We start from the raw sequence: 22390 nt of genomic DNA, 5'->3' as shown, positions 1-22390 counted from the left end.
AAGAAATAAATTACACAAAGCGGAATCACAGAATCATCTAGGTTGGAAGAGACCTCCAAGAACACGTAGTCCAACCTCTGACCTAACACCAACAAGTCCTCCACTAAACCATATCACTCAGCTCTACATCTAAACATCTTTTAAAGACCTCCAGGGATGGTGACTCCACCACTTCCCTGGGCAGCCTATTCCAATGTCTAACAACCCTTTCGGTAAAGAAGTTCTTCCTAATATCTGACCCAAACCTCCCCTGGCGCAACTTAAGCCCATTCCCCCTCGTCCTGTCACCAGGCACATGGGAGAACAGACCAACCCCCACCTCGCTACTGCCTCCTTTAAGGTACCTGTAGAGAGCAATAAGGTCGCCCCTGAGCCTCCTCTTCTCCAGGCTGAACAAGCCCAGCTCCCTCAGCCGCTCCTCGTAGGACTTGTTCTCCAGGCCCCTCACCAGCTTCGTCGCCCTTCTCTGGACTCACTCGAGCACCTCGATGTCCTTCTTGTAGCGAGGGGCCCAACACTGAACACAGTACTCAAGGTGTGGCCTCACCAGAGCCGAGTACAGGGGGACAATCACTTCCCTCTCCCTGCTGGCCACGCTGTTTCTGATACAAGCCAGGATGCTGTTGGCCTTCTTGGCCACCTGAGCACACTGCTGGCTCATATTCAGGACACTACCAACCAATACTCCCAGGTCCTTCTCTGCCTGGCAGCTCTCCAACCACTCATCTCCCAGCCTGTAGCTCTGCTTGGGGTTGTTGTGCCCTAGGTGCAGGACCCGGCACTTGGCCTTGTTGAACTTCATGCAGTTGACCTCAGCCCATCGGTGCAGCCTATCCAGATCCTCCTGCAGAGCCTTCCTGAGCAGGTTGACACATGCATGTATCTTGGCGTCATCTGCAAATTTACTGAGGGTGCACTCGATCCCCTCATCCAGATCATCGATAAAGATATTAAAGAGGACTGGCCCCAGTACTGAGCCCCGGGGAATGCCACTAGTGACTGGCCTCCAGCTGGATTTGACCCCATTCACCACGACTCTTTGGGCCCGGCTATCCAGCCAGTTTCTAACCCAACGAAGTGTACACCAGTCCAAGCCATGAGCAGCCAGTTTCTTGAGGAGAATTCAGTGGGGAAGGGTGTCAAAGGCCTTGCTGAAGTCAAGGTAGACCACATCCACAGCCTTTCCCTCATCCACCCAGCGCGTCACTTTGTCATAGAAGGAGATCAGGTTCGTCAAGCAGGATCTGCCTTCCATAAACCCATGCTGACTGGGCCTGATCACCTGGCTGCCCTGTAAGTGCCATGTGATGACACTCAAGATAATCTGCTCCGTGAGCTTCCCTGGCACTGAGGTCAAACTGACAGGCCTATAGTTCCCCGGGTCTGCCCTCCAGCCCTTCTTGTAGATGGGCATCACGTTTGCTAGCCACCAGTCAACTGGGACTTCCCCCAATAGCCAGGACTGCCGATAAATGATGGAAAGCAGCTTGGCCAGCTCCTCTGCCAGTTCTCTCAGTACCCTCGGGTGGGTCCCATCCAGTCCCATCAACTTGTGTACATCCAAGTGCTGTAGCAGGTCACCAACCATTTCCTCATGGATTATGAGGGCCACATTCTGCTCCCCACCCCCTTCCACCAGCTCAGGGTAAATAAAAAAAAAAAGCAGAAAGCCTTCTGTTTGTTCTTGTGCCTCTTTTCCACACAGAGCACTGTGGAATAGCTCCAGCTGCTTCAGTTATCACCCAGCTAAGTATTTTTAACAACTCTTAATTTTGACATCCACCCATGAATTTTTTAAACATTAGGAATAATACTAGAAACTATTTAATGAGTTGTCGTTATCTTCAGTCGTTTAAGGGAACACCATTTCTACTGACAGATAAAGCCAAGTAAGTTTCAACATGCAAAATTCTCCTTTGAGAAAAGTAGTAGCCATAAAAATTCCAATATAATACATGACATTAAGTGTAAACCTTATTGATAGTCACATTCCCAGTAGCTCAGAGTTTCCTTTACACTCACATTTAATGCACATCCAGTTTATGGATATTTAGCCTGTATTCAAGCTATTTAAAATTTGAGCTGCAAATCACCGTTCTGTGCCAATTTTTGAAATAACGTTAAACTCCGTAGTCTAGATTCCCGTTCACCATCCTTCCACAAGATAATGAGGTGGTCAGCAGAGCATGTAACCAGTCCCAGTTCACCAAAGTACAGGAACATCTGCAAGAAAACCATTACTATTAGCATGGTATTCACATGATATTGTCAGCTGGCTTAAACATTCAGTGTAAAGCTGGACTAAACAAGTACATGTGTCTGAAATGGTTCTGTTTGAATGTTAGGTATCCAAAATTATAGCATATACTTTCTGTATGTTCGAGATGTCATGAAATGCCACATTAGGCTAAAATTCCTGAATAGTTTTCATTTTTCTATAAGCCCATGTTTAGATTGCAAACTTAAGATGAAATTTGGAACAAACATCCAGTTCCCAGTTGTAGTGTTTGCAGTCTACAAAAAAAAAAAAAAAACAATATGCCACCAGATTTCCTGTGGTGTTCACACGTACACCTATAGACACAATCCTCACGCATCAGTCATTGTTTGAGTTCTAATGAGAACTGTAATTTACTGTTTTCACACTGTGCTACATATACCACATAACCAATGTGCACATTTACTGGTCACCTCGTTTCTGGTGAAGTTAGAAGGACCTAAAACCCAGTTATCCCACACAACTCCACAGTGTGACAAACATATTCCCAGCCTCCAGAGCCAGACAGCCGAAAAGTTACAGCTGCTTAAGGAATATTTTGAAAATTACATCAGTAAATGGAATTCACTTTTTCTTCTTCTTACTAAAGATGACCAACCTGCACAGCTGATGAATGACCGATCAAATCACCAACCAGCTCCAAAAAATGCATAGTTGTGTTCTCCTGTGTCTTCTTAGCAGCTTGGTTTGCCTGTTTGTTTGCCCTTCCGAATCCCCACATGTTGAAAAATCCTGGGGTTGGGAGGGGAAGAAACAGCTTTTATTTTGAAAAAAAAAAATCACGTAAGATGTGTATCTTCTAGCTAAGAAGAGAACTATGGGAGTCAGTTAAAATCTAAAAGCAGGCCAGTCTACATGGCAAAATAACAGAAGCATTTTACTGCACAGCATTTCTGCATCAGAGTTATTCATCCTGAGGGTGGAGGGAAGCATAGGTACTTTGACTTTTGCTCTTACTTGCAATATGACAAATATTAAACTACTCATCTGAACAAGATGATATGTGCATTTAGCAGGAAAAACAGGAAATGCTTAAATGAACTAACTATACAGGGAAGGCAGATGCAGGACCATGATGCTCTGTCTTTCTAAATTGACTAGCTGTCTCTTGTCCTCAGAAGAGGGACAAGACGTGCCAATCTTTTCCCTGCATGTCCTGCACTAATGCGTTGATTACTGCATAGAGGTAGCAAGTAAGTTTCTGGTATTGTTCATTTGTACAAACTGTCCACTGACTTCTACTTCAGATAATTCCACAAGAAAACACTTATCTGTGCCCCAGCACATGAACAGCCGGGCAGACTAAATACATCACCAAAATCACTCACAGCTCTAATAAAAATATTTGAGAAGGGAGAATCCAGGTTGGATGGGGCTCTGAGTAACCTGGTCCCTTCCTGGGAGGTGTCCCTGCCCATGGAAAGGAGGTTAGAATTAGATGATCTTTAAGGTCCCTTCTCAAAACTATTCTATGCTCTATGAGAATAATCTATGAGAAAATAGCTCCTTATTGTTCCCAATCCTTAATACCAATTATGTTGTACAGACCACCTCTCCAAACCCACAACTACCAGTACCAAGGGAAGCTGCTGGTCTGGTCAAAGAGAAGCAAGCACTAAGAAGCAATGCCTATGCTTAGGGAAAATGCTTCCTAAAATAGCAAGTAGCCCTGACGACTGCAACTAGTATGCAAGTGAGGTTGGGTACAGTCTCCAAGTGAGTGCCAATGTCCCTGCAAGTTCAAGGAGAATTTGTGTGTGTGTGTGCATCAGCTGCTCATTTTCAAGTTTGCCTTTAGCTTTCCTCTTAAGATCTTGCAACTACTTACTCTTGCCTGGTAGAGTACCCAGTACAAGCAGAAGTGGATCGAAGTTTGCAAGGAGACGTAATAATTTTTCACCAGCTAATACAACAGGAAACCCTAGATAAGGTTTATGGCCCATAACTGCTTCAGAGGACCTTCTAAATTCTCAAATCAGACCTTGGAGGGCTTGTATGCCTGATGTCTTCTCTAGTTTCCCTCCCACACCTGTCTCAGTTGTTTGAACATATTGACTTTATCACTTCTTGCAAAGCCTTCAGAAGCCTCTCTACACCTGTATAGAGTTCCCTGCTTTTCCTCTTCTAAATGCTCTTTTCACCCCACCTCCCACCCCCACTACAGACAAACCTGTTGGGACTGGTTCAGCTGGCATCTGCTGCTTTTCTCGGAGCTCCCAAATGCGAACACTGCCATCTTCTGAACAGGATATCAGCTGCCTGTCAAAACAGTTGATAAGCAACACTAGCATGGATACTTACCTGCACAAGTCATCTGGTGAAGTTTTTATAAAAGACACAGGAAGTTTGTCAGGTGTCTCTCCTATGTAGCAGGACATCCAGATGTTCCATACAAAATAAACTATTTGTAACAGGACAAAATATAATGAACTTGCAAAATAGGTGGAAAATAAACACATTTTAAAACACATTTTTAAAAATAAGTACCACTCTAAAATGAAATACACGTCTAGACTCTGCAAACAAAGGCACACAGACTGACTTTCACTAAGCAAAACCATACTTTTTACATATGGAAAAATAACAAAAAAGTCATTTTCATTACATATAAACAATATAGAATAGTATATGCATTTACAAGATCAAGACCCTAATTTTTAGTTTCTACTACATTTTTGCTTCATAGAACAAGACTATAAAAGGATCTAAAAATACTACGATTGGATTATTAACCAGTTGTTCATTTTATTTTCACTAATTTCTAACTTAGCTGTCACAAATAAGTTCAAGCCAGAAATTCAGCACTAATGAACAAAGGCTTGAAGTTATTATTTTGTGTTAAAACATTTAGACAGTGCTGAAATATTAAATGAGAAGTATTTTCTGAATCTGCCATAGGTCTTTGCTTTGTAGAAGCAACATGACATTAAGCTGTACTTTCACAATGCAGACAAAAGTGTGTTTGAGTCTGATTTGCAAATAGCCAACATATTTTACTTACAGTCTGTGCATCAAGCATAGATTAGAGTTGTTTCACATTGAATTATAATTATTTATTTTCAAAAAAAGATCAACAAGCTCTACATTAAGAAAACAGATCAAACTAAAGATCAAGTCCCTGCCCTAGAAATTAGATGCAGCTTTGCAGACTGTATTTAGCCACCCTTCCAAATTTTGCATTTCTTTATTGCATGATAAAACATATCATGACTTGTACCTGTTTGGAAGCTTCTCAATGTGCAGTACAGAGGAGTCATGAGCAGTTCTCTGGCAGGCAATCACACGCTTCATTTGAAGATTATATACGTATATGCCTTTCCCAACAGCAGCAAACACACACTGGAAAGAAAAATTCGATGGAACAACTTACAAAAACAGGCACTGAAATATCACCCTGCATGTTATTGATTTCCAGCAGTGCTATGATGTCATCTTGTCAACATTATCTGGCTAGTTTCTGTCCTCATGTTACTGCTTTATGACATACAGAAACAAGTTATAGAAAAAAAATATGGATTTTTTTTGTGGAAATGACAGATACCCATCTACATTCTACACAATTATTTCATTTCTGTATTTTCATCTTATACTTTACAGTATAAATAGAAACCAAGAATACCAATATATTAAAACATTTCTACAATTAAACATTCTTATATTAAAATAACAATCAGTGTTTTGACAAACTCTTTTTTTATCACGGAAACTCCTGAGAATTCAGGAAGCTGTTCTGTGGTTTTGACTTTTTTTTTTTTAAAATTATCTGGAGGTTCACATAGGAGTCTTGCCCAAGGGCATGGGCTCCACTAAGAGAAGTGTAGAAAAAGAACTCTCCCACAGAAAGGTATTACAATACTGTGAAGAGCTGGAAGGATTTTACATTCAATGCTCTCCTTCAGCAAAGCGCAATGAAGTGCAACTTTGAACATACAATAGCTCAGTGCTCTGTTCAATTACGTTTTTCTTCTCATGCACACCTGTGGTGGGAGCTCTGATACCTCTGAAATTAAGTGCAGATTTCTAATAGCATTTTGCCAAATCAAGGAGAAAATGCTAACCCCATTTTTATTCTTTTCCTAGTTTTGTGAAAAGGTCAATTCAATGTCCTTTCCACATCACTCTTTCACTCCTACATCTCAGCCTTTTCTCTTTTTGTCTTCCACATTGAGACAGGTTCTTTGGTTTTATATAACATTTTAACTCTTGAAAAGGTGCTCTTCACAGATCATGTTTCTTTTTACACAAACCTTGGCAAAACCCTGGCCATCTTCAACCCCATGAAAATAACATGAGGAAGAAACGAACTGTAAACTGATCTTAACAGGGAAGTTAAAAACACACATATACATATGAGGATAGCAGATACACTCCTCAGTATTGCCAAACCTTTACCAACCCATTTCCTTCTGAATGATGCTATGCCTACAAGCCCAGTAACAAATGAGACAAGTTCTTCTCTAACTACCTAACTACCAAGCCTGCCAACAAGGTACCTTGACAGACAGATCTCCCCTAAATGCACGTTCTCTTTAAAGGATGTAATACCACCTTTCCTTCATGTAGTCTGAAATTCTGCAGCAATTTGTGTTTAGTTCAGTTCCACAAATGCAAGAAAAGTCCTCAATAACCTCAGTTTCCATCCCATTCAATGTTCTTAACTACTTCTGAACTACTTCTCAAAATTCCTTTTCCCTCTTAGACCCTATCTTGTGTAGCTTTCAAGCAATGAGTCAATGGTTTGAATGAAGCTCAATCACAGAACTTCTCATGAACAGGACTGACTTTTACTCTTTCAGAACTAAAGCACCCCCCAAAAAAAAAAAAAAAAAAAACAGGAAATCCTACCTTTAAAGACATTAAAGACAACTACACTTACTTTTCCTCATCCCCATTCAATGTTTCTTTATCCTTTTTTTTTTTTTTTTTTTTGGGGTGGGGGCAGGGGGAACCCTCTTTTCATAAACATACAAGCACCTCAAGTGACTACTTGGCCCTCAGACTACGTTGGGGCTTTTCCACAGCTTTTATTCTGTTTTAGCTCACATCTTTGAATCCATTTCCAGGAATTTCTTTCTTAATAATTCCTCAGTAATGCACATTCAGGCTCCAGAACAGAATTCCACTGTACCACAACAATGAAACATCTCTTCTTTTCCCATTAACAGTTGGTACATTTCACAAACATAAATAATCCAAGAATTTTACTGCTTCATGAACAGTAACTGGGTTCTGCCTGAGTATTCTGACCGAACACTCCTAGGACAGCTCCTAAGTATGATTACAGGAGACTAATACATTTTGGACCCATCTTTGTGCTATTCCCAATTAAGTATAGCCTGCCTGAACAAAAGCAGTGATATTTATTTACTTCTGTACACCTGCACATGCCAATTCTTTGATTCATTCCACAGTGCTCTTAGCTGTAACTGTTCAAGAGATGCATTATTTTGGAAGCTGCATGTTAATAACCATGGCACACAAAATACGTATGCCATTGCAATGCATTCTCTTATTTTTCTAGTGGTACTTTAAACAGGTAATAAATTTTCATTTGTTAGTCAAAAAAGCTGTTATGTTAGCTCCCACACCACCTGCACCCTACAACCTTCAGTTACCTCAATGATTAAAATTTTGTATAAAAACTACTGATTGCATAAATACAGCTGTGTACATTTTAAAGAAGCTTTTTTCTGTTACTTACAACAACAACCAAACTAAAAATGCAAAGCACTCAGATTTCTATGGTAAGGTCATGCTAGCTCACTTGAAATAGTATACTCAGTTTAAAGCTTTTTACCTCCTCATCACATGTTAAGTGTTGAACTGAAGTTTCATTTGGACTTTGGGATAACTTTATTTCTGTCTGTGAATCTGGATGGACAGAGGAGTCCCAGAAGTTGCACTCAGAAGCCTGCTTTGTCCAGTCAATTGCATCCCAAACTATTAACTCACCCACATGTGAACCTGTCACAAAAGTCAAATCTAGAGGGGGAAAAAAAAAAAAACACACAGAAATCATACTATATAAAATAATACATCCATTTCACACAATGTCAGAACCCTGTAGAGTAAGAGAGCTCATGTTAAGACTGAAGCTACATAAAATATACAGTTAGTAACTGACAGAACAAACTGAGTTTGTTCTCACTCTTTGAGAAGATACTCATTTGATCACTTACAATAGCTTAGGTGATCAAAAGGAGATGAGCTCTCTCCTGTAAAATTTTAACTACCATAGAGAATATTTATCAGACACAATGCACAGTATGGCAAAAGCAAGGATCACCACCAGAAGTGTGTACAAATATTTGAAATTCATGCTGCCTATATGTAAAACCCTTCTATTCATTGGATAAGTTTATCAGTACCTCTCAGACACAGCAAACCATGTCTCAGCCTCAACCAGAAACACTGATGAGAAACGAAACAGATGAATTCATGGAAAGACTGAAATAACTGCTCATGTTTTGTTTTGTTTTTGGTTTTTTTTAATCACACATGGAAAGGAATTGCTTCAGAATACTTAAAACAGGTAGAATATTGTCTTTTTCTGCCCATTATTAACTGAATCCAAGTTTTCTTCTTTCCAGCTTCTTACAATCTCTATACCACAGATCCCATGCAACAGACAGGCCAACAAAATAAGACAAAGGACAAATATCCACTCTCTGTCACAGTGGGAATACTTTGTCCTGGGCTCAGAGGGAACTCCAAAAAAAATAAATAAATAAAAAAACAAACAGATGAGACAACAAAGAAAAAGGGATGGGCACCTCCAGTCTTTGCCTAGACAGAGCTTCAGATCTGCCATGATGAGCAGCACAGATTGCACCACCATCTTCCAAAGCTTGTAAATAATGTACCTAGGTGCCAGCCTATATCTGCTTATCTTTTGAGCTTTTTCTGAATCATAACCTGCCTGGCTTCATTTCACCATTAATCCTTAAATAAAGCCGTTATATTTTCACATTTCACTACCTTCACAGCTACACAGAAGGTTCAGCTACTAGTTTTGAAGTTTCATTATAGTTTGGTTTCATTATGTGTTTGGTCCCAACGAAAACTGCATAGTTGAAATATCCCACCGATAACTAACAGAACAAGTAATACTGTAAAACCCCTCTTACCATTGACACTGACCAATGACAAGATGTTATCATGATGGTCAACAAGGCGTTTTACTTCAAGGATATTCCAACCTTCAGACTTATCACTGGAAGCAATCAACCTAAAAATGACTTCCAAGATAGAGAGAAATTGTCTAAGTAAGCTTTATCATTTATCAGAGTAAAATATAGATAGGCTTAAGTAAAACACATCATTTTCAGACAGACTCAAATTAATGAACATTAAAAATGAGTCAGTGCAAGATCTGCAAAGCTACTTATGACCATCTCTTTAACTGCTTTTCTTATAACACACAAAATTGGAATAATTTATTACAGTGTTATTCTTCAGGTCTCTAGTTACAGCCACTGTAGAATAAAACATTTTAACCTAGCAACTTTGAAATTGAGAAAGTTGGTTGACATCAGAAGTTGTAGAAAGCAGAAGTGAAAAGCATTAGATAGCTTTATTGATAAGTAAGCTAAAAGAAAAACATTCGTCTTTAAGACTTATCTGACTGAAAACTATTATTCAAAAATACGCAATAGTATCTAATGAGGCAAACAAAACTTCCAGGGATTAAGACTTTCTTTTAACCAGTCTTGATATTTCTCTATGCTAACTCAAGGGCATTTCTGAAGATCTATGGGAACTTCAGATGGAAGTTTACATTGTATACCTAAGTGTAAATACAAGATGACCATTTTTAATTTGCTCCTGATTCTTTGATCAGAATTTTTATCTACTGTTTTGTGAACTCAGTGCTATGCTTTTTCTCTTGAAACTTTTTCTGTATTTTGAAATTTCAATACTTTCATAAAATACTCTTAGTAAGAAACTCCCTACCAACAGCTAGCAGATGATTTAGTGTTTGCATACCTAGAAAAGCCTGTCTCCTAAGTGAACATCAGAAACCATCACATTGTCTCATTATAGGTCTGCATATTATTTCATTGGCAACATTGCACGGTCTTGATCTTGGGATACAGAGGCTGTAGGGAAGCCTAGTATTTAGCAGCTCTGAAAATGAGTTGCAAACTTTCTTCAGGACAAATGTTGATATCCACAATCAGATCTAGACAGATGACTTTAACAGTAGGAACAAAGAATAGAGACAAAAATTTATCGTGGCAGATCTCAATGAAATTCCTGAAGGAGATCAGTACTGTCTGCTTTATTGTCACATAAGAGGAAAAGGAGGAAGATCGCTAATTGCACCTTGGTACCATTCACTTGTCCAATACAATTCCAGCAGTGTGCTCTTTACAGATACCTCTGATAAACAGTCAATGACAGATGAACATGAAGACTTAACATAAATGCAATATACTCACTTAGTTCTTTGCCAACAGCAGCCGCAACACAATTCTTAGGCAATTCAACCAAAGTACTGATACCTTTGAAAAAAAAAAAAAAAGAAAAGAAAAGAAGGGAGAAAACGTTTATTGTATTTATTGACCAGAATAAAATACAGTTAACTGATACATCAGAAGTTATTAACAGAATAAAAACATAACTCACAAAGTCAAACAGCAGTGGAAATGAACAGATTACCTCACATGGAGGCAAAGGCAGGAGGTTTGGTCCAGAATATAGCAGAATTCTGAACACTGAACTTGAAATAGGAGTGGAAGCTGGGAATCAATAATCTTTTATTTTAAGTAAGCAGAGATGTCTATGTCCTAATACAGACAATATTAAGGATACTGTGGTAATTATTGAGACTCTAAACACATGCAGAGCTAAACTTTAATAAGTATTAGATACTGATACTACCACAGTAGAAATATTAATTTCTCTCCTTCCCAGAGAAAGCAAGCAAAGGATCACCCTCCACTACAGCAAGCACATATAAATCAGTAACTAAGGTCTGTAATATACCAAGTTAATCGGAACACACATTATTGTAAAATATTATAAATACAGTATTATAAAATTGTAAAATATTACAGTTACTGAGATTTGACATACTCTAAAATTCACACAGCACAGAAGATTAAAAGCAGTCTTAATTTTGAAATGGCTGAGTTTGACATTTAAAAAAAAAAAAAAAGAGGCTCTAATACATAATGTTATCATTAGAATTAAAGAGAATTTGCCAAGTTGGTTTTGCATCATTATACAGATCCATTTTACTTGCACTTTAACAGCTATAATGAGTCATTTACATTTTTACCTGCATCAGTAAGATGACTGGTCTTACACAAGAGATCTAATTTTCGGTTCCAAACACATAGATCACTCCCTCCAGACAACCATACATCCAGTCTTTGAAGAACTGTCAAACACTGCAGAACAAAAATCAGATATATGTCCCCTGCAAAAGTTCTACAGGGAATTTTTCAATGAAATTATCATGATCTTTAGTGGAATAAAGCTGTAAGTACTACGAAATGCAGTATTAAAGTGTTAATTTCTTGAGAAGTACAGAATTAACTACACATTGCTTTTTTTCCAGCAACAATGCAAAACCTAATTTTTCAATGAATCTTTCTAACAGCATTCAAGAACTAGTTTGACTGTAGGTTGCTTTATCCAATCCAGTAACAAAACTAAGCAATAAAATGACCTTTGTTCTATAGACTTTCAAAAAGAAAATCAAGGTACCAAGAGTTCCAAAAAGAAACTACAATTTGTGCCTAATTCTCAGTCATTCACGAAGTCACTCACTTAAACCAAATACTGCTGCTCATTTTAATGCACCTGCCCATATGTCTCACGATCCGTACAGAAAAGATTGCACACAACAGACTGACCAGTCTAGGGTTTCCTTGGCTTACCTTTACTGTAGAATGGAAACACGACACTTTTTGAACCTGTCTGCCAGTAGTGCAGTCCCAAACCTGACTTAATTCATTAAGGAAGCCAAAACAATATTATATACTATAAATATAACTGCTGCGTTCTTAATTAAATGAAAGTTTGGGATATAAGAATGTGGGGAGACAGTCTTACAAATCCTGATAGCCTTTTCAATATTTGGCCAAAATTACAAATTAATAATGGCCTCTCATGACCATGGATCATTATTCTAGTAGGGCTTACATCTGATTAGATTTCACTAGAATTCTTCTAGCCGCAATTATACCTACTGAATATTATCAGCCAATAAATTTAAACAACCTGCAGCCTGCGTCAATGCTAGCAGTAAAAACAAACAAACAAAAACAATTTTTTTGAATCCTTTCCAGATCTAAGGATACAATAACTGTTTTATCAGCTGATGCTGTTAAAATCAAATTACTTTTTTCTTCGGAAGCATCTGATGAAGAAAATGGTGCTATAGCTGTAATTTTTTGTGTATGTCCATGAAGTTCAAAAAGTTTCTCACCAGTCTGAAAAATAAAAACAGAGGAAATTAAGGGTAAAACTTGGAAAATACCTACTGTAACACATGACATAGGTGCCAAACTACTTCTGAGAGCAAGAACTTCTAGGAGTCTAATATCCCAATTTCACAATCAAGTGTGGATTTAATCCTTTACTAGACCTTTAACACACTTCAAGATCTTACCTTAACAACATATTAAGTATAAATACAAAGAGTGCTACATAATAAATGTTACCATAACTGTAAAAAAATCTCTGGAAGCACTTAAACTGTATATCATACTAATTTCACTTTAATGTAAATACTGGCCACTCATCCTATTTAACCAACACTGTAGTAACTCTGATTTTTTGACAAAGCCTCTCTTAGAAGAAGTAATTTTTAACTTATTTGAAAAACTTAACCTATCTTACGGCAAACACAGTACTGTCAATTTGCTGATAGATTTATTTAAATTATCTATAGTTTTAAGCTGGTGGTTTGCAGCTACTTCTGCTCCGTTTAGTTAGACAGCAGAACCTAACAAATATCAGAAGCATATTGGTGCTTCAATCATGCAACTAAAATACAGGGTAGTTACAACCCAGAAGTGTAAAGAAATATATCATTTTTAAATTAAAACTACAGAAAGATTTGTTTAAACAAAAATGTAATGAAGATCCTACAGAAGCAGGAAATAGAACTCTGTTCCTAAATGAGTTCTACATCTATAAACTGCTCACATCTCTAAGTACATATATACTCACATACGTGTTTGAATATTCAGAAATTATCTCCTTTTCCAAATTGCAGAATCATAAGAGGCCTTCAGCAAAGCACTAACAGAAACCACTCAAAAGAGACAAAGAGTTTCAAGTTCCTCCTTTCTTATTTTAAATTTACATGACCATGTAACATAAATTCTTCAGAATGTTTCCACAAAAGTTTACAATCTGAGATTTCTGTCTTCCTTAACTAGGATGCTTGATATTTACAGTTTAGTCAGTACACTATGTCCCCCTTTTAGATTTCCTAATGAGCATCCTAACGAGCTTGCATACTAAGACTCCTTGTGTAAGACTAATGCTCATCCCTTCTCAGTAATTTTGTCAATGATATGGAGACATAGAGCAGGGGAGTACGAAGGTGGTTATCGTACTCACAGCACATTTTCCATGATAATTCTTTTATCTTAGAAGGTTTTCAAAAACTATAATAAGATTTTTATCACTGCAAACAAGTAAGGCCTGGTTTTGGCACTATGTGGAATGTTTAACTTTCACGGACTTTGATGTCTTTCCAATGCGGTTTTGCATTAGCTCTCCATTTAGTCTCTTCAGTTATACTGCAAACAGTTATCGCAAATAAAGCTTCTAAGAGATAGTTAAAATTAAAATAGATACATAAGCCTTGTGAGCCCAGGGACCTTGCTACATATTTATTGTTTCCACGTTCAGCATCTTCACATTTACAGTGAAGACCGAAGACATTTTAAATGAAGCATTAGTCACAAATTCATACATACTATACATACTTCTGCTTTCACATCCATATTTCATCCCTGGTATCTGTAAAAACATTACGCCTTCCCAATACACTTTAATTTTTAATTTTTTTCTCACATTTACTTTCTTAGCTCTTCTTTGCAAGTGATGACGGACTCCCTCCAACTTCTACATTTTCAAATAGCAGCTCTGATTTGAAACCATACTGCAGTTCTTTTTCACTAGTAGGCAATTCTAACTCCTCAACCTTTACCCTTTCTGAAACACCCATGCTACCCCTCCCCCCCAAAAAAAGAGCCAACCTGAGCATTCCACAGAAATATGATTCCATCATCCCCTGCAGATGCAAACCTGATAAGGGGGGGAAAAAATAATATTGAATACAGCATAATGTAATGGAACAGAAGAAAAACAGCTACATAAGAAAAAAAATTATAGAATAATATTTATATGGTATTGTACTCTGATATAAAGAATAAATACATAAATACATATCCATAGATCCCAACTAGTTTCTAGTTTTTAAATTCAAATCTTGAAGTCAGGACATACTTAATGTCAACACATACTTAATAAAGAACAAAGTTTAAGAATTGCAAGACATATTATTATAAATAGAAGTCCACTCTACAGAACCAATTCTCTTGTTTATTAATGAGAGATCCTACATACTCAGTAACACTACACCTTAAAACCAAATAATACCAGTCAGAGCCAACTGACTCAAGACATCAAAGAAATTACAAATCACACGTTGAGTTCAGCACAGGAATAGAGGAGCCAAGTTTCTACTATGACACTTACAAGTAGCTTAAGAAACTTGCAAAGGACCTACATTTTTGGTGCTAAATGTAGCTTTTGGTAAAAATGCAGCTGAAGAGTGCACCACAGAACTGAAAAATAGTAATTTTATTTTTAGTGTTTTGACTGCTAAATTCACATTAACAGAATCTGATCTAAACTCAATCTTTTCCCCAGGCTGGAGTGAGTATCTGTAAGTATCTTCCTACATTTGCATCTTTATCAACACCACAGCTACACTGAAGCTGTAGAAAACATATCAGCTTTCCCAGTAAAGATGTAATATGTGTTAAGAAACCTTAAACCAGAAGTAAAATCTTCCACAGAGAATTGAATTCAGTTGTTAGTTGCAAATACACATGCCTTCTATTTTTTCCTTTTGTTTTAAGCCTTTGACAAGGGTTGAGCAGTTAAGATACTGATAACTAAGATGTGTATTGTATGCAAGAAAGTCATGAAGTTATATCAACTACATTTTTTTTAATGTAGCTGTGAATGGTTTCATTAACTGAAAAAAGTCCTTTCTTTTAGACTCTTACTTTGCAGTTATGATGTTTGTGAAATTTGCGGAAAGATTAAGTTTTCTATCATAAAGCTGCATTCCCTTCCACCCCACTTCCTTTCCTCATTTTTTTTGTTAAAAAGTACCAACAGTACTTTTCCCACATCTTTTATTTTACATCCAATCATGTCTCTTTAAAAAGGTCCAAGCAAAAAACAACCTTTCATGCACATCTCTGATAACAATAATTTCTTATCTTTACTTGCCATTTAGCTGTACTACACCTTGTTTTGTCACAAGGTCAAGAACTTGCTATATTAAGACTCTCACATTTCAGCAAGACCCCTTTTATTACAGTTGCTTTCTTGACTAAAGTTGGAACTGTGTGTCACTTCACAAATTCTGAGAGAAAACTGGTGTTTGAAAGAAGGTACAAGTATGAATCATCAGCACACAAGTTCAATGAAGCCCTGTTTTGTATTTTTCCTCTTCATCACCTAACCAGGGTTTCTGTCTAAGTATAGAAGTATATTGTGGAGTCTGTTATCCTACAGATACATCCTGTTCATGAAAGTGGCGTTTCATGGGTCACCTGATTCTTTTCCAGTCATGATCACCATCCTCTATAACCTTGTCTGCTTCCTGACAGAGCTAGGAATGGTCAAATGAGCAAGCAAGAAAGCTATTCTTAAAATGTTTTATGAACTCTGTTTAGTTTAATGTGTCAAATGCTAGAGTATTACATGCAATTTTATCTCAGTCCATTTTTTGGAAGACTCTTGCTGAGGCTTAGCCTTCTTCAGTGATCTTCCAATCAATACAACCCTCACTTCATGTTCAAAAAATACAAGAGAAGAGAAGAAAAAAAACCAGCTTTCTGTTACATTTATACAGGATTTATTTAGTATCTTCAAAAACCAATCTGAGAAAATTTTCCACTCACTGGTTTTAGCTGAGCCACTGAGAAAACAAGAAAATCCTTCTGCAAAATTCTCAATAAGATGATATTATCTAAAGACCTGAAGCGTGAAACTTGGCTTACAACAGTTGACAAAAAACACACAATGGAATAGCTGCAGATACTAAATAAAAACATTTCAGAAGCTGAGTAACAATACTAATTTTATTGAAAAGAACCAAGTGAAAAATATTATCAGATGCTTAACAATCCATAAACTACCATATTCTTCATAAATAAACCTTTGAATTACTGTCCAGTGAAGCGACTCTATTAAACTCCTCAAACTCTCAGAATATTAACCAGCTATGCAACTTACTTCTTATCCATATGCTCTTTCATAACCTATCTTCAATGTAGCTATTCAGGCCTTAGCTTGATACTGATTACTATTAGTTTAGCTTCAATAATTTACCTGTTACATACAATGCTGCCCAAAATGGTACAATATTTCTTTACATCAGAAAATGCCTGCAATCTAAGAATACTCTGGTATTTCAATAAAGACCAAGCAGATTATTCATTGTCTGTTTTCAGAAAGGTATAATCTGAAGAATGTTTATTTTAGCAACTTGTCTGAAAAGAGAAGGATGGTGGGAAAAATCACAACAATATTCCATTTTTACATGAATCTTCCGGTGGATTATTTTAATGTAAAAATAAATTTTATGGAAATGCATACAACTTTTATGGTATATGTTTATGGTACTAAGACTAAAAACTGAAAAGCTCTGAATTTATATACATCTTGGAAATTATGTATCTTGTAGACAAATATTTATACAGAATGCCTGCTGTACACTGCGAGGATATAGCATGGTTAAGAGTTTGGTTTAAATTTGGGTAGTACATTGAAGAGCATGTTAGACATATCCTTTTATTCCTCATCCATACAAGATAACAAATTACTGCGGCTCCTTAACAAAGAGTCTCCTGACTACTACTTATGTTCTTAGTTCTCAGAGGTTTCCATTTAATTTTCCATGTCAGACAAGAGTCACAATGCTTATTGACTAAAAGCTTCACAACCTCACTTTAAGGTAGTTAATTATCTTCTCTCTTTCAGGATTAGGTTAAATGAGAGAGCATGTAAGGTTAATTTTACACTAACATAAAAGTATCTTATCTCATTCTCCTAGTCACACTTCCAAAGTGACAACAGTAAATCTAATGACTACCTCTGTCTCATAATCAGTTTTCCAGTCTTTAGATGACTCCTTCCTCAGAATTTGCAGGAATGTTGTAACTAGTTACAAGGAACTAAGACAGAACTGATAATGAATGTCAGGGAATGTACAAAAAATGCACAAAGCTAAAAACTGGACAAGTAAAGCAAAGGAACTGTACGGTTTCAAAGAAGTACAGCAAGTTGAAAAATGGGAAATTGGAGGAGGTATGTCTAATTGCCATATTACATATCTTGAATTTTAGTAGGTAGGCATTCTGCACAGAATTAAAGCACTGAACATTTCAAGATTGGAGAACTTCAGAAAAAAGTTCATCAACCACAGCTTAAGTGAATTAAGCACTAGAGTTTCAGAAGAAAGTATAACAACCACACAGCTTTAGGCAGTACTAAAAAAGCAGTTTACATTCCTTTGTAAAAGGAGAAATAACAGCTGTCCAAAGTTCATTTGAACAAGTTCATTTGTTCCAAACAAATGAACTTGTATCAAGAAGCATAACTCCATCAACATTCTCTTCTCATAAAAGTACAACTTACATAAGATGCCAGAAGATGTAATAATATAGTAAAAAAAGTGTTCACCCCTTGCCTTTTTAATTCCAGTCTTTTCCCACCCTCCCCCAGCAAAAACAGAAAACTAAAAATATGTCTATGTTTTCATAAGTATTCTCCAAAGCGTTCCAAAGAATGTTATAAAACAACTTGGAATGCAATTTCATACCTGCAATCATCTATTTGTACTAGAAATCGTACTATATCTTGATGACCTTTCAACACAAGGAGCTCCGTGTAAGGATTTTGTATTTGTTCTTCACCAATGGTCTGTACAGACGATTTCTAAAATTAAAATTAAAAAAAAAAAGTAAATTTATTATGTACTGACATAATTATTTTCATCAGGTCTTTGTAATGTTTATCAATCTACATTTAGACTCCTACGTAAGTGTATAGATATATGTGAAGTTAAATTAGGTTTCTGAAATTTAATTTTGCTGTAATGAAAATCATTACAAAGGATCATTTCTTATTATTTCCAGTTAATGATATCCTTCTACAGCATGTATTTCAAACTATAACATACCATTTTCTGTTTAAAAAATATTTTGTACTGCTTTAATTATCGATACACCAACATGAAAATCCAATTTAGGCTCCAGCTATCTTGTGGAGCCAACTTCAGAACTCCGTACATACACATTCAAATTTTCATTAAATTACACATCCTCCTGGGAGGTTTGTGAACTTCTCATGTCTTTCATCTATGATTCAAATTTAAAATTCTATATAACCCTATATTATCCCAATACCTTGAAAGTGTGAATAATGCTGTTCTGTTACATAATATATAAATCATCCACTGGTACTCTGTTCACGGAATACCAAAGGCAACAGCTTAGAAAAATACAGAGAACAATTAATCATTTTATAGAACAGCATCTGCAATTACCCCAACTAGACTATTAATTAAAAGTACTATCAATCACTTGGAGCAAGCTGATCACTAGGCAGGGTCAACAAAACATTATATAGGACTGCAATTTCAAGGTATGATAGTTCTGCTAATCTCAATCACCAGTTTGTTTCAATATAAGACAATATTTTTGTGTTTATGGTCTTCTGCATTCTGAAGCAACTTGCTATTAGACGTAGTTTTTTTAAAAATGCATATAGGTAGAAACTCGGTGACAGAACTCTCCTGCTATCCTTCCTTTCTTACTTCTAGGATTGTCTATAATTCAAAGACATCAACAGAAACTACATGGTAAAACTGCAATTACTGAACACTGTAGCAGAAATGAGAAGTAATCCTACATGAGAAACAAACATATCTGCAGGAACATCAATATTTTCTTGTAGGAGTAATATAATTTTTTTTTCTATTGCTTCTGTATTGTTACTATGATGCTGTATTTCACAAGTTAAGAATGACAAAATTAATAAGGAAGGAAGGAAATCTGTGTTTATATTTAAAATGAAGAGGTTGTCAAAATGCTAGATCTCGTGATTTCATCTTGGTTTTGTGTTATCTGATGCATTTCATGAAGCAACTGTTCCTCATTTTAAGCAATTATGTGAGAATAGCAGATCCCATTTAGAATAATGCAAGTATAGTCCTCATAAAGAAAAGTTGGACAAATATGGAAACTAAGCATTGAGCTGTCAAAAGCAAATCAAAACATCCCTTAAAAGAATTCCAGCATTCTAAAAATTCTGAGAAATCTCAGTAGCACTTAACAGCTGACATAAGCACTGCAGTGGTTAGAAGACTTCCATTTCTTCACTTACTAACAGAAACATACATTCACAAAACAATTGCAACACTACTTTGAAAAAGTCATAATTTGTAACATTCACATCCTAATTCTATACCCTGGCATTCTTGCTCTTCATTGTAAGACAGTGATACTTCTTTTGAACCTGTCTAATCTTATTTTTTTTAAATTCTGTTCTAAGAATGCCTGTGAATATTGACAGGTACCGTGCTGCAATGTGTTACAGAGAACAACAAAACAACATTTTTTTCCTCCAGTTCTTTCACATAACAAGCCATTCTCTCCTCAAGATGCTCATTAGTATTTTCTTGTGTTACGTGTGCATTCTTTCTCTAAAGAAGACTGTTTAGTAAACATTATTTATTAATAGAACTTGCAGCAATACCAAGTTTTTAGAAGAGAAAAATTAGATGCAGATGCTAACAATCTATTCCCAACTTGAAGTTTTTCATGCAGGACCTGTAATCACAACTACAATAATTGGTAAAATAACACAATGCTCAACTTAATTTCAGAGCTTCCTATAAATCTAGTGATTTGAAGCATTTAAAGGTTGTATTTTCTAAAGCAATTTACCAAAAAATATGGGTACGAAAGTATATAGGCATCTCTCCGTACTTCTCACGTAGCACAATAAACCATCTTACATGGACTAGGATGCTGCTGCAGTTAAGACTATTTCCATTACCTGAGCTAGTCAGCTTACAACATATATCATGGCCATCAACCCAAGAGCTTCAGAAGCTTAACTCTAAATGATTTTCAATTCCACAGTAAAGCAAGAAATGGGTAACGAGAAATTTATGTTTCCAGAATTTAAAATCAAAAACCTTTCCTGGAGGTTACTATTTGCTCAGCACGCTGTCAGACCTGGCCTCTTCGCGACTGACTGACTGAAGCCGTAGCACATGAAATGAACATAATCAACCCATAGGCTACTACTCACTCTTTGGGACTTCCTCATCTATACTAGAAGAGCACAGAAAGAATGAATGGCTACAGAGACTATCTTTAGGTGAAACCATTTTCCAAAACTCAAAAAAGGATTTTTAGGGCAAATCCTTATAAATATTAATTTTTCAGTTTTTCAAAGAGAACCAAAACACCATTGTTCAGCAAACGGAATGAGTACTGCTACCAGCAGCAATGGAAATGAAAGTCCCATGGATCAGGTTTAAAAGAGCCATGAGTGCCAGAATGGAAGAACTCAACCACACCTTGGCTCATGCTCATGCTTTATCAAATGACTGTGTAATTAAAACACAGCTGAAGTTTAAACTTTGGAGAGGGACAAACACCAGTGGAGCTTTCTAGCGTAGAATGCTATTATTTATTTCCTGTCTTCTTTTTAAGAAATGCTGCACGCTAAGCTGGTAAATACAACCACAATACAACCAGCGTTTTGGCTGATGACACAGGTCAGTGCCACTCCTGACACAACACGCTGGTATGAACTCAAATTTCTGTTGAAGTAAATACTGGTGTTTCAAGCTGCTTGTGACACTGCCACGGCTTGCTCACGTATAGAAGCTGAAGAACTGCTTCCTCATATCCGTCTGGTCTACAAAGGGGTTCATTAAAACAACACCAGCAACTGCTCATTAACTCTTGCTAAGCCCAAGCTAAGAAATCCAGCAGACTCAGGGACGAGGGCACTGCGACGCCGTCTCCTTCACACCCAGGGAATGCACCGTGAGGGACGCCTGAGCTCAGCGCCCCTTTTACGGACGAGAAACCGAGGAGAGAAGCTGGAAGCAGGGCAGAAATCACCCGGGCTGCACCAACACCGAGCCTCCGCCACAAACCCTTCATCGACAAGGGGTGCCCAGGGCAGGGCAGGGCAGGGCCGAGCTCAGCCAGCCCGCCCACCCGCCCCGCCAACGGCCCTAACGGCCCCAACGGCCCCCCCGGCCCCGCCCGCCGCCCTACCTCGGCCAGGCCCTGCGGCTCGCGGCCGCCCCCGATCAGCCAGCGCAGCATCGCGGCGGCACGGCCCGGCCCGGCCCGGCCCGGCACGGCACGGCACGGCGCTGAGGGAAAGGCCGCCTCAATCGAGCCCCGCGCCCGGGGGGGGGGGAGGGAGGCGTGAGCAATCCAGCGCCGAGCTGCGGGTGGGGCGGTGTTGAGGTGGAGGGAGGCGGCGGGTGCGGGACAGACAAAAAAAAATTATAATAAATAAAGTGTTTTCCTTCACGAGCGCCTCGTGTGTCGTCCTTTCGCTTTCAGGTGGAAATTTATGACAGAGAGAAACAATCCCGTTTCGTCCTGACCCTCTTGTCTGTTCCTCAACGCAAAATAAATAAATAAAAATAAATAAATAAAAATAACTCCCGTGTATAACGGTCTTCTCTTGGCTACCCTCATTCCCCTCCGCTGAGCCTCCCCCAGGTCCACGATGCCCGTGTCGAATGCAGGCACCAATGCCCTATGTGGCCTTCAAAGCGTGGCTGCCCTGTCAGGTTAAGCCTGA

At 37.7% G+C, this 22390-nt stretch overlaps 1 protein-coding gene across 3 annotated transcripts; it reads right to left on the bottom strand.

Annotated features, from left to right (window-relative positions):
- Window positions 1-1808: 1808 nt before the first annotated feature.
- WDR41 (WD repeat domain 41) lies at window positions 1809-22010 on the bottom strand. Of its 3 annotated transcripts, XM_068666477.1 has the most exons (13): window positions 21850-22010; window positions 18369-18484; window positions 14503-14551; window positions 12589-12720; window positions 12166-12228; window positions 11562-11673; window positions 10720-10782; window positions 9406-9516; window positions 8076-8260; window positions 5496-5617; window positions 4449-4537; window positions 2877-3010; window positions 1809-2223 (listed from the first exon to the last, which is right to left on the bottom strand). In XM_068666477.1, exons 1-13 carry the CDS (start codon window positions 21898-21900, stop codon window positions 2071-2073), a joined length of 1380 nt encoding a protein of 459 aa, XP_068522578.1. In that variant the 5' UTR covers window positions 21901-22010; the 3' UTR covers window positions 1809-2070. The 3 variants fall into 3 exon arrangements, with proteins under 3 accessions (XP_068522578.1, XP_068522579.1, XP_068522580.1); XM_068666478.1 differs by lacking the exons at window positions 14503-14551; window positions 18369-18484 and having other exon boundaries at window positions 21850-21982; XM_068666479.1 differs by lacking the exons at window positions 1809-2223; window positions 2877-3010; window positions 4449-4537 and adding an exon at window positions 4546-4679.
- Window positions 22011-22390: the final 380 nt, after the last annotated feature.

This window comes from Anas acuta, chromosome Z (assembly GCF_963932015.1).
Source record: "Anas acuta chromosome Z, bAnaAcu1.1, whole genome shotgun sequence".
In the NCBI taxonomy this organism is placed as follows: Eukaryota; Metazoa; Chordata; class Aves; order Anseriformes; family Anatidae; genus Anas; species Anas acuta.
This window is presented reverse-complemented; position numbering and strand designations above follow the sequence as displayed.

What these genes read in the sequence shown, in the direction of transcription:
- WDR41 (XM_068666477.1), bottom strand. Translation starts at nt 21,900, where the DNA reads ATGCTGCGCTGGCTGATCGGGGGCGGCCGCGAGCCGCAGGGCCTGGCC. An exon ending in AGCCGCAGGGCCTGGCCGAG is followed by an intron (nt 18,485 to 21,849) that starts GTAGGGCGGCGG and finishes TTTTAATTTTAG; the next exon opens with AAATCGTCTGTACAGACCAT. An exon ending in TGCTGTTGGCAAAGAACTAA is followed by an intron (nt 9,517 to 10,719) that starts GTGAGTATATTG and finishes CTATCTTGGAAG; the next exon opens with TCATTTTTAGGTTGATTGCT.